This window comes from Equus caballus, chromosome 14 (assembly GCF_041296265.1).
Source record: "Equus caballus isolate H_3958 breed thoroughbred chromosome 14, TB-T2T, whole genome shotgun sequence".
Lineage (NCBI taxonomy): Eukaryota > Metazoa > Chordata > Mammalia > Perissodactyla > Equidae > Equus > Equus caballus.
This window is the reverse complement of record NC_091697.1, coordinates 92,676,927-92,690,189: the sequence shown is the minus strand read 5'-3', so window position 1 is coordinate 92,690,189 and position 13,263 is coordinate 92,676,927. Positions and strand designations below refer to the sequence as shown.

At 35.1% G+C, this 13,263-nt stretch overlaps 1 protein-coding gene across 1 annotated transcript in view; it reads left to right on the top strand.

Annotated features, from left to right (window-relative positions):
- The window catches only part of ADGRV1 (adhesion G protein-coupled receptor V1), a 510,967-nt gene that overhangs the window by 348,602 nt on the left and 149,102 nt on the right, over positions 1 to 13,263 (top strand). The window contains exon 86 of the mRNA XM_070233305.1: positions 1,910 to 2,088. Within this exon, the coding sequence (XP_070089406.1) occupies positions 1,910 to 2,088 (179 nt within the window). The remainder of the gene's footprint in view (positions 1 to 1,909; positions 2,089 to 13,263) is intronic.

The window sequence follows — 13,263 nt, the reverse complement described above, 5'->3', positions numbered from 1 at the left end:
TACACCACTGAGTTACCACGTTGTATGGCTACATACATGTATCTATTTAAAATAAATAATTAGTACTTTTATTTTAGACATAGGCTAATCATCCTTACTTTGTGTGAATTTTCATTCTCTACCAGGCAATATTGATTACCTCAGCATCAGACACTTGATACAATCTACTTATTTGGGTACATGTCCCTATAGTAATTATAGAAAGAGGGGGGAAAAACTTTCTTGGGCCTAATAATTTTAAAAAATAAGTTAGAACAAGTTTACATAAGGAACAACTCAAAACATGCTTCATCTTTGCACATCTAAGCAGATGTACATAAAGATATAGAGTGCTGACAGGAAATAAAATTCAGAAACAGAAATCTCCAAGTAACCAAATATTTGTATCCTTTCCTGGTTTAGCCCAATCAGTACGAGGCCTTCAAGGTGAATTTGGTCCAGATAGAATCTTACTTGGAAGCCTCAGTAAATAGCATCTGAAAGCCTTCCAACAAACATTAGGCATGCTTATTTATCACGTAGAAAGAGTTTCCACTGTATTCTGATTACTTTTGGTCTTAAATTATTTATCTTTTGCCTTTCACACTGTCTGACATCCTAATAGAAGATTTTAAGGGAAGTGGTAACATTTTCCAGTGGTGACTATGTGCTCAGTACTTTATATGTAATATCTCATTTAATCTTTATGATAACCTCATTGTAAAGGTGAGGAAACTGAGGCTCTGGGGTTGTTGTTATTTGCCCAAGGTTATCCCACTGATGTATAGATAGATAGATAGATAGATAGATAGATAGATTATCCCTCTGTATTCACACTCTTTCCACCATATGAAATTGAGAAGGGGGATTTCTCCAGTGAATAAGTATTATTGTGTGAAATACGTTTGACATGACATTCAATGTTGTTCCTGTACTAAATGATAATTAAGCATAAGTGCTCTCACAGAAAGAGATTGCTAGAAGGCGGAATATGTAAGTTCTACATTTAGCTTAGATACAAGGTAGGTGTGGGATTTGGGGCCAATAATAACATCTCCAGGCCTCAGTTTTCTTATTCTGTCTATCTAATGTGTCCCCTCCTTCCCCTCACTCTCTCTATATTTGTCGCTTTTATATTTTTATCTTAATGAGGTAAGAAGTAACAGATACAAAATATTATATAATTATAAATATTTTCTGTAATGATTTCCTTCCCACTTGTTTGGAAACTAAGATTCAAGAAAGCACACACTTCCCCCATCTCTTTCTGCTATATCCCCAGTGCCTAGACTGGTCCCTGATATTTGGTAAGCACTCAATAAATTCCTGTCAAGTGAATGAATGAAAAGGAGAGAGTGTAAACTGAGAAAGAAAAACAGCTACGAAACCCACGCCATCCCAGTACTTTTTTCTCTGTGCAGTCTGTATCTTCCAGTAGACTGGGACTGGGGCTGTGTTCACAATTATATCCCCCCTCCCATAAACAGTGTCTGGCCCTGCCATATGATAAGCTCTCAATAAATAAAAATTATCAAAAAGTCTGGAACATAGGGCTGTTTACTTCATTATCATCGTGAAGTTATTCTCGTGGAAAGTAGATTTGAATATCAGTGTATGTTTCTTCAAAGCCACATTTATAGGACAATCACAGATGCTCATGACTTTAGAGTAAATCAGAGCAAATTAAGGAAAATAAAAGTACAGTAAATAAACTATTTCCCAACGTTTCCAGACTTTTGAAGTATCCTGAATTTCTTGAGTGTATGAAAGAATGAATGTGTGAACTAGTGAAAAAAATCAAATCAAAACTACAGTTATTAAGTAGATCCGAGCCCTTGGTTCGTCAGTAACTTTATGTGTAAGCCAGGTGAGTTTGTGTCCTGTGCCGTTAGACCAGAGCCTGTTCATTTTATCTTGTTTCCTTCCTTAGTCTGTGAATTTCTGGTACGTACTGGTGATGAACGACGAACACACAGAGAGGCGATATCTGCTGTTTTTCCTTCTGAGTTGGGGACTTCCGGCTTTTGTGGTGATTCTCCTCATAGCGATTTTGAAAGGAATCTATCATCAGAGCATGCCACAGATCTATGGACTCATCCACGGTGACCTGTAAGTACATCCAGGCAGAGCACTTTGCCTTCTCAGCCTTCATGTGCCCAGGCAGCTTGATGAACAGATGGTGGAAGCAGGTGCCTGGGGAATGACTGAACGACTACCAGGAAGACGTTTGCTTTCCTGCCACCCTGTCTGAAGCTCTATTTCCTCCAATTATCCCTTTAAATAAGAAACTAGTGCCTCTCCACTTCCTTTGATAGATGCAGTTTTCTCAGGTGGGTTGATGTAGCAAACAGTTCACAGTAATTTGTACCTTAGCATAATTAGTTTATCTCATTGAGACAAACAAAAATACCTAGCGAAATCAGGGAACCATGAAAATTTTGATAAAGAATGGAATGAGTGAAAAATTTGAAGTGTGGCACATTATCTAAAGGGTTTGATCTTTTAGGGGGAGGGGGAGATAGCAGGCATCATCATCTATAAGATCCCTAAATATCAAAAGACTGTATCAGAGTGAATAGAGAGTGCACAAGGAGATGAGAAGAAGACAAGTCAACAGGGTCCTTCCTATGTATATTCTTATAAAGTACGTTAGTAGTCTTGAAATCTAACAAATCTTCATACACACACACATATATACATGCCTTAATTCTGAATCAGGGATCTTACAGCTTTGAGGAGCACTCAGCCTGTTTTATTGACTCCACATGTGGGGAAAAAAAAACCTGTATAATAATAAAGCTTAATCAGCTCCCTTGCTGTAATGAGGATTAGAGGAAAAAGTAACATTTCTAAATAAGAAGGAATAGCCTATTCACCATCTTATGAGGACAGTATTACCTAATTATCTTATGTATTGTGCAGATAAAAATTAGTTAATGACATGAAAAATCTTTGAAAGTAAAAGTTCTATCTAAGCAGAAGTTATTTCAATATCATTATTGCCTCTGATCAATTATGATCGTCCATTATATACTTAATAAATACTTGTTATTGATGTATGCAGATATCTCTCACACATGGACAACCACAGACATGTATCCCACACCACATTCACCCAAAGGAGACTAGCTATGTAATACACACACACCAACTCGGATACCAAATATAGTAATTGCGTCTTTTTACTGAGATTCAATAAGGCTCCCTCGTACAGATTATAGTATTATGATGTATTTTGTCCATATAAAATTCTAAAAGCCTAATCTTCTGAAAGGAATGATCATGTCTTTTCAAAATCGTATTATCACATTTTACTACCCCTGGCATTAATTTAAGTCTTGAGTTGCCAGGATTCGTTTTAGAAAGTTCTGCAACATTCTTTGTCAAATACAGAGTAACCATGAGACAAGCCCTGGTGGCCAGCAGCCCATTCTTTTCATGAGCTCCCTGGCAAGACAGGACTTATTTGGCGGCAGTTTTAGCATTACATGTGTACCCACTCTTTCTTGAGAAACGGGACCTGATGGAAGCGATGTTAGTTAGAAGAAACTCTCTCCACATTTCTGAAAGGATTTTTAAGAAGAGAAATAAACTGTTGTGCAAGAATGTCCAAATCAACTGACTCTTCAAATATTTGCCTTCTGAGGCTTCTGCAAACAGTTCTTTATTACCAGTTCAATTATAGTAAGTGAAATGTAAAATATATTAACGTCTATGTGGTTTTAATATTATAGGATTATTAGACCCAAAGTGACTAATCTTAGCAAGGATCACTTTTCTCCTTTATTCACATAGGATATTCCTAAATCATGTCCAGGGAAATTTATTTTAATTTTTAAAAAATTCTTTATGTTTTAGTATCACTTTAATCTCAATATAAGAATATAAATTAATATATTGTTTATATAAAATGTTTATGTAAAGTATCATATACCTATATTATAATTTAAAACCACGCCTTTTCTCTAGAGGTAATGATAGGATTTGTGGTTGTGTGAAATAACAACTGATCTGTTATGCAGTGATTACTTCGTAATGATAAAAAGTTTCTTTTTGGTAAAGAATTTTCCCTAAATAGATCTCTAATGCATTGCTATATACAAGTTGTTACTTTTAAACTGTTTCTGTTAAATTTTGGAACGAAGATTGTGATCATTCCGTAAAAATAGGAAGTGATCTCTCTTTTCTTATTCGCTGAAATAGTTCACAAGTTTGGTGTTACTTCTTCCGTAATATCTTGGAAGACTTCACACATGAAGTCGGGCCTCAGGTTTTCTTTGTAGGAAGACTTTTAATTATTGATTCGTTTTCTTCAAAACATGTAGAACTATTAATATTTTCTATATCTAGTTCTTTCTGTGTCAACTTGCTGAATTGTCTTTTTTCTATGAATGTTTGCATTTCATCTAGCTATTCAAATTTTTTGATGTTTGTGAGATCTGTAGTGATGAATCTTTTCTGATTCTTGATATCGATAATTTGTATCTTCTCTCACTTTTTTTCTCTCTTGATCACCCTTGCCTAGGGGTTTATCAATGTTATTGTTCTTTTCCAAATTCAGCTTTTGACTTCTTGATATTCTCTATTGTGTATTTGTTTTCATTTTTATCAATTTCTACACTCATCTTTTTAATTTTATTACTTTTACTGTCTGGATTTTGTCTCATTTCCTTCCCCCCCCCCCTTTTTTTGCCTTATTGTGTGCCAAGCACTATGCATTTATTTTGTTTACTTTTTAAAATTTTTCTGCAGCTTTATTGAGATATAGTGGATGTATATCATTGTGTAAGTTTAAGGTGTACAATGTGATGATTTGACACATGTATCTATTGCACAATGATTACCACAATAGAGTTTGTTAACACCTCCATCACCTCACGATTACCTTTTTTCTCTGTGTGTGTGATAACATCTAAGATTTACTCTCTTAGCAACTTTCAAGTTTATAATACAGTATTGTTAACTATAGTTATCTTGCCGTACATTGGATCCCAAGAACTTACTCATCTTTTACTGGAAGTTTGTGCCTTTGACCAATATCTCCCCATTTCCCCCACCTCCCCAGCCTCTGGCAACCACCATTCTAATTTATGTTTCTATGAGTCAGCTTTTTTAGATTCCTCATATAAGTGAAATCGTTCAGTATTTGCCTTTCTCTGTCTGACTTATTTCACTTAGCGTAATGTTCTCAAGCTCTAGTCTCATGGCTGAATAATATTTTATTATGTATATAATCTCACATCTTCTTTATCCATTCATCCTTAGAGAGACACACTTAGGTTGTTTCCATGTCTTAGCTATTGTGAATAACTGAATAATGCTTCAGTGAACATGGGAGTGCAAATATCTCTTTGAGATCCTGATTTCATTTCCTTTGGATATATACACAGCAGTGGGATTGCTGTATCATTTGGTAGTTCTATCTTTAATTTCTTGAGGAACCTCCATTTTGTTTTTCATAGTGACTGTACCAGTTGGCATTTCCACCAACAGTCTATGATCTTTATTATTTTCTTCTTTCTAACTTTGAGCTTAGTTTTTCTAGCTTCTTGAGGTATGAAGTTGGGTTGTTTATTTGAGATCTTTTTTTTTTTTCATAATCTAGGTGCTTATTGCTATAAACTTCATCTTAGAACTGCTTTTAGTGCATCCTGTAAGTTTTGACACATTGTGCTTTCATTTTTGTTTGTTTCAAGATTTTTTTTTGGTTTCCCTTTTGATTTCTTCTTTGACCCATTGGTTGTTCAGGAGTTTATTATTTAATTTCCACCTATTTGTGAATTTTCCAGTTTTCTTCCTTTTATTAATATCTAGTTTCATACCGTTGTGGTTGGAAAAACTACTTGGTATGATTTCAGTCTTCTTAAATTTGTTAAGACTTGTTTTGTGACCTAATATATGATCTATCCTAGAGAAGGTTCTGTGTGTGCACCTGAGAAGAACATGTACTCTGCTGCTGTTGGATGCAATGTGCTATTTTATGTCTGTTAGGTCCATTTGGTCTAAAGTATAGTTCAAGTCCCAGTTTCCTTATTGATTTTCTGACTGGATGATCTATTCGCTGTTGAAAATGGGATACTGAAGTCCCCTACTATTATTGTATTGTTGTCTATTTCTCCCTTCAAATCTGTTCATATTTGGTTAATATGTTTGAGTATATATATATTTATGATTGTTATATCCCCTTGATGAATTGACACTTTATCATTGTATGATGGCCTTCTTTATCTCATTACATCTTTTGAGTTAAAGTCCATTTTGTCTGATAGAACTATAACTACCCCTGCTCACTTTTGGTTTCCACTTGATCTAATATCCTTTTTCATCCCTTCATTTTGAGGCTATGTCTGTCCTTGAAGCTGAAGTGACTCTCTTGTAGACAGCATATAGTTGGCTCTTTTCTATCCATTCAGCCACTCTATGCCTTTTGATTGGAGAATTTAGTTTATTTACATTTAGAGTATTTATTGATAGGTAGAAACTTACTAATGCTGTCTTAGTAATTGTTTCCTGGCTGTTTTGTAGTTCCCTTGTTCCTTTCTTCCTCTCTTTCTGTCTTCCTTTATGAATTGATGATTTTCCTTAGTGGTATGCTCCAATTCCCTTCTCTTTATCTTTTGTATGTCTACTGTAGGTTTTTGCTTTATGATTATTAGGAAACTTGTGTTCAAACATCTTCTAGATATAACTGTCCATTTTACGCTAACTACTTAACTTCAGTCACATACAAAAACTCTACTCTTTTCCTCCCCCTCTCCTTTTATGTTTTTTATGTCACAACTCACCTCTTTTCACATTGTGTATTCATTAACAATTAGTGTAGCTTTAGTTGTTTTAACATTTTTTTCCTTTAACCTTTATACTAGAGTTAAATGGTTGACACATTACCATGTTACAGTACTGAGAATTCTGAATTTGACTATATACTCACTTTTACCCATGTGTCATATATTTCTATATGTTTTTACATGTAAAAACATAATTAGCATGCTTGTATTTCAGCTTGAACAACCACCTTCAGCTTTTCTTGTAAGGCAGGTCTAGTGATGATGAACTCCTTCAGCTTTTGTTTGTCTGGGAAAGTCTTTGTTTCTTCATTTCTGAAGGACAGCTTTGCCAGTTAGAGTATCATTGGTTGGAATTTTTTTTCTTTCAGCACGTTGGATGTATCAGCCCACTCTCTCCTAGCCTAAAAGGTTTCTGCTGAGAAATCTGTTGATGGCATGATGGGGGTTCCCTTATAAGTTACAAGCTTCTTTTCTGTTGCTGCTTTTAAGATTCTCTTTTTGTCTTTGGTTTTTGACAGTTTTATCATAATGCGTTTTGGAGAAGATTTCTTTGAGTTTTTTTAGGGACCTATATTATATATTCAGAAGTCCAATAAAGATCTTTACCGGAATGACAAACAGCTGTCTTTTGGTTAGTGTGTTTAAAATTGATCTCCTAAATGTGTGTTTTGACCTCCATTCTCTATGAAAGGTCCACCATTCACCCAGGTACCAAAGTTATGAACTTGAGAAATTTTTCTACTTCTTTTCCTTTGTGTTTCATATTCTCTTAATCACAAATTATTTTCTAGGCTAACTCCTAAATGTCTTCCTAATCCATTTTCTCATTTTCATCTTCCTCTCTTATTTTATTCATCTCTTCTGTTCTGTCATCTTTGATCTCTTGGGTTGCCTCCTAACTTGTGTTCCTATCTTTAATTTCTTCCTTTTATAATCCATTCACTAAATTCTGAAATATGTAAACGATCATATCGTTCTGATGCTTAACGTCCAACAAGTGCTTTTCATTTCCTTCGAGGTCATGGATTGTTAGGTCATTCGTGGTTTGACACTGAACTGCTGAGGCAGCTTCCTTCAGCATCCCTCCCACCCGTTCTCTCCAGTTACCCTTTGTAACTGAATTGCTTGATATTTTCCATGGTCTCTTATGGCTAAACCTTTGAATATATCTTTTATGTCTCAAATGCTTTTCTTTCCTTTTGTCTGCCTAGAAAATACCTATTTTTCCTCTAAACACCAACTTAAATATCACTCTGTAAAGTTTCTTTTTCAGGTTAAACCTCTACCTCTTATATATAGCCTTGGAACCTTTCATCAATCCTCTGATTGTACCAATCATACTATATTGTGAATATTTGGTTATGTCAACTATATAAATTGAAATTCAACTGGAGGTCAGTGATTAATTACAGAACATATTTAAAAGTTAATAAATTTATGAAGGATGTGGGGTTAATTTACCCCTTAATGGAAATAATCTGAATTGGAAAAAAGGGAAGCCTTAACAACCTAAGGTAAGTTTACATAAATGAGGGTTTATAGAATGCTTTCAAGCTTTCTCTATGTATTAACGTATATATAATAAAATTTTACATAATAATATGGTTAGCAAAATGTGTCTAAAATACCTAGAAGTCACCAAATAATACTAAATTTCTCATCATTTTAAATATTTCATGAAGCATGTCGTAATTTGTAAGAAAGAAATTTTGTTATACATATACAAAAGAGCAAATTCTAATTTACCAAAACGAATGAATTTTTGAATCTAGATTTAAATCATACAACATGATTTGGAGAAAGGTCCAAAAGAGCCTATAAAATTTTAAATTTACTTTTGTCTATAAAGCAGAAAACACAGTATAGACTTGTTCTTGTTTCTTTGTCGCTGAGCAAGATGTTGCTATGACTCTACGAGGAATCACACTATACTCAAAGTTAACAAAAGAAGCCTTCCTATACCTTTAAATCTTTTCAAAAGCTGTTTTCATCACTTTTTGAAATTAGTGCTAGACATTCTTCCAGCTTTCTTTTTATCTTATAATTGAAGAATGCTTAACTAAAATAAAGCCAAAGTAAGTGAAATGTGTCCCTGCTTGATTTGCATTTGGTACCAGAGGTAATTCTGTTGAGAGTACCCAGATGTCATCTCTAATGAGTGGTTCATATTGCGTGTCTTTGGAAGTAGCCATTTATATTTCTTGGATTGGCTTCTTGGCTGGTTTAGGTAAAGGAAATCAGCTGAAGGAGAATCCCTAGCCTTGTCATGCAAAGTGCTGAGGAAAGAGAATACAGGACTGAGTTAAGAGCCAGTGTGGAAGCAAAAGGAATACGACCCTGACAATTGCCCCTAAATAGATAATATGGCATTAATCTGGGGCCACAATTATGTGACTATGGATGGATAGAGTGCTTGAGAATAAGTGTCAGTCATGCCATACAGAGAGGAGGACAGTGAAGACATTACATATCTTATCTCGCTATTCCTGCCGCTGAGCTGCAGGACCCTGACGCATCAATAAATGTCAGTAACAATAAAAATGACATAATACTGACGATAGGTTGTTTTGTACTTCCAAAACACTGGCTTTTTTCTCTTTCTTGCTAATTCATATGAATTCAAACTTAAAGAAAAATCAGTGGCTATTTATTGAATAACTATGTGCAAAGGCCTAAGTGAATTCTCTTCTGTTTAAGCTAAGAATTTCTTTGCTCCTAATGAAAAAATACATAACAATTTTAAAATTGATTCCAATTTTTTAGTTTTTCAGTATCTCAATTTCTTAGTATTTCAGCATCATGTTTTAGTTTAGGTATTCTTAACAAATCTTCATTATAACCTCTTCTGATTATCCTGCTCCTGAACTAAATTACCCATTTTATAAATCACTTAGTCCTCTGAAAACAATCTAATTTTGCTAGCTTAATATATTAGGAGAAATGTTCTTAATGTAGAGCACAAATCTGCGTATTCTAAATTGGAACTAAGTAGAAGTAATAGCGCTCTATGGGAAATATATCATATGAGAGTCTTTCTTTTCATTACATTACTTAAAAAGAGAATCATGAAAACATGTTTATAAATATAGGGGCCTGTTTACCTGTTGTCTGAGAATTAGAGAAAATTGCCATAAATCTCTGGAAGAGGGATGTTGTCAGGATCTATTCATGGATTTGTCTGGGTGGGGGGGTATGTTACTGCACATGGGTTCACACACGCAGACAAAAAATACATGAACATAGGAATAGCAGCTTTAGACTAGCATTTTCCATTTATTCAGAGCTCCAGAATAAAAAGATATTAAAAGTATGCTTCCCTACAAGCTTTTAGAAATTGAAAGGTTGGGAAATATCTAACTTGCCTTGATAAAGTTCCGGGCATGTCCTCTAATGCATATCGTGATTCAAACCCCTGTTCAAAGACTTGCTAGCCTCTTAGACTTCTTATTCTAAACGTACTCAGTTTATCTGACCTTTTATAGCTCCTGATTGTACAGCTCACTCTACTAATCTCACTTCTTTCTCTTATCTTGTGTTAGCTTTCTCTCTCCTAGCAACTACCTCAGCTTTTCTGCCTATCGCTTTCTCTCTCTGAGAAAAATTCCAACTAATGGTTTGAGTTACATCCCTCATGGCTTCTCTTCGTCCCTGGATCCTCCTCTTCACATGCAAGATGGAACCGAGACAAAAAGAGAATTTCATAAAGCATTGACTCCAGTTCCTGTACAATCCTCGAGTCATCCTGACAGCATTGCTGACAAATGTTGATTCACTTGATATTTGAATCCTCTGTGAGAAAGAATATATTTCCTCCCAGGACTTTTTCACATAGAGTTGGAATCCTTTAGATTCTGGCTTGGTATCTAACTGTTGGGTTCATATCAAAAAACAAACAAGAAATAAAAAAATAACCTAATATTTTCAAGTTGATAATCCTTCAGTTTGTCACAGTTCTTCTTTTTCTTTTCCAGGCTAAACATTTCTGATTTGTTCAAATATGTCCTCATATAGCGTGCTTTTGAATCTTTTCACTATCTTAGTAGCTCTCCTCTAAACTTGTTTTATTTGTTTATGTCGATCTTCTTTTTTCTTACATTTTATTTGTGACAGAATTTTAAACACAGGAAGGTTGCAAAAATTGTCAAAGTTCACATATACCTTTCACCTGGGGTACATAAATACATGCTTACATAACCATACTACAATGATTAAAACCAGGAAATTAACTCTGATAAAATACTATTAGCTAAATGACAGACCTGTAAGATTTTACCACTTTTTGCCCCAATGTCCTTTTTCTGTTCCAAAATCCAATGCAGGATTCCACATTGTATTTAGTGGTTATGCTTCTTTGGTCTCCTCCAATTTGGCAATTCCTCCATTTTTCCTAGGTTTTTACTTTTGATGAGTACTGGTCAACTCTTTTATAGAATGTCTCCAAACTTGGATTTATTTAATTTTTTCTCATGATTAAATGGAGGTTATGCATTTTTTGCAAGAATGGCACAGAGTATTAAGGTATGAGTTTTTTGTGTGAACGTGTTTTCAGTTCTCTTGGATGTATACCTAGGAGTGGAATTATTTTTTGTGTGAACGTGTTTTCAGTTCTCTTGGGTGTATACCTAGGAGTGGGATTGCTTTTTGTGTGAACGTGTTTTCAGTTCTCTTGGGTGTATACCTAGGAGTGGAATTGTTTTCTGTGTGAACGTGTTTTCACTTCTCTTGGGTGTATACCTAGGAGTGGAATTGTTGGGTCACACCATTTAACTTGCTACTTTCAAAATTCCTTCTTTGTCTCTGCCTTTCAGCAGTTTAATTATGATATGTCTAAGTATGATTCTCTCTGGTTTATCCTAATTAGAGTTTATTGAGCTTCTTGGATGTGTAGATTAATGTTTTTCATCAAATTTGGGATGTTTTGGGCCATTATTTCTTCAAATATTATTTTTGTCCATTTCTCTCCTCTCCTGGGACCCGTAGCATGCATATGTTGATATACTTGATGGTGTTCCACAGCTCTGGGCTCTGTTCATTTTTTTCATTCTCTCTTTTTTTTTTGTAAGGTAGATCGGCCCTGAGCTAACGTCTGTGTCAATTTTCCTCTATTTTGTATGTGGAATGCCGCCACAGCATGGCTTGATGAGCAGTGTGTAGGTGCTCACCCGGGACCCAAATCCACGAACCCCGGACCACTGAAGTGAAGCATGCAAACCCAACCACTATGCAACCAGGCCAGCCCCTTTTTTTTTCATTCTTTTTCTTTCTGTTCCTCAGACTTGATGATCTCAACTGACGTATCTTCCTATTTACTGATTCATTCTTCTACCTGCTCAAAACTACTATTGAGCCCCTCTAGTGAAATTTTCATTTTAGTTATTGTACTTTTCAACTCTAGAATCTCTGTTTGGTTCTTTTTTTTTTTTTTTTTATAAATTCTATCTCTTTATTGGTATTCTCTATTTGATGAGACATCATTCTTACACATTCATTTAGTTCTTTAGATGTGGCTTCCTTTATTATTTTGAACATACTTTAAATAGCTAATTTAAAGTCTTTGTCAGTAAGTCTAACATCTGGTTTTCCTCAGGGATAGTTTCTAGTGATTACTTTTTTTGTTTTTTTGTATATGCACCATACTTTCTTGTTTCTTTGCATGTCTTGCAATTTTTGTTAAAAACTGGACATTCTAAATAATACAGTGTGGAAAATCTGAAAATCATATTCTCCCTCCTCTTCAAAGTTTGTTGTTGTTTCTGCTTATTATAGTAGTAGTTGTTTGTTTGTTTATTGACTTTCAGAAACTAATTTTGTGAATGTCTGTTCTTTGTCATATGTGGCCACTGAAGTCTTTGTTCTGTTAACTTAGTTGTCAGCTAATGATTGACAGATATTTCCTTAAATGCCTGGAACCAAGACATCTCCGAGTCTTTGCCAAAGGGCTGTGTGCATGATGAAACATGACTTCAGTACTCCACTAGGCATTTGACAACTCTGCTGTAGTCTTCACTTCCTGCTTATATAGACCCTCAAGGCCAACTAGTGGTGAGAGAGCAGAGGGCCTTCTCAGGTTTTTCCTGAGCATTAGCAATGGCATGCATGTGGCTTTCTAAATTCTCAGGAATGTATTGGAGCTTTTTAAAGCCTCTATGGACATCTCATGCCCCAACTTTTCTTATAAGTTTTTTGGTTTGTCTGTTTGCCTCAATTTTTGTTAACCACTGGCTCAGGCAGCCATGAAGTTAAATCACTTGCCTTAAATTGTTTTTAATAAACAATCCCCTCTCTCTACCCCCTATTCCTCACCCTTTACTCAAGGAACAGACATTTTGCTGTGGCTAGGCTCTGAGATATGTCAAATACAGAAAACCTTGCAAGTTGGGACTTTCTTTGGATATGAAGCTTTTAAAGAGCTGCAGCTACATTCTGCTTCTCACCCAACCCCCTTCCCTAGTGACTGCCAGACTGTGCTGGGAATGTGCGCTGTTATTTTTCAAGG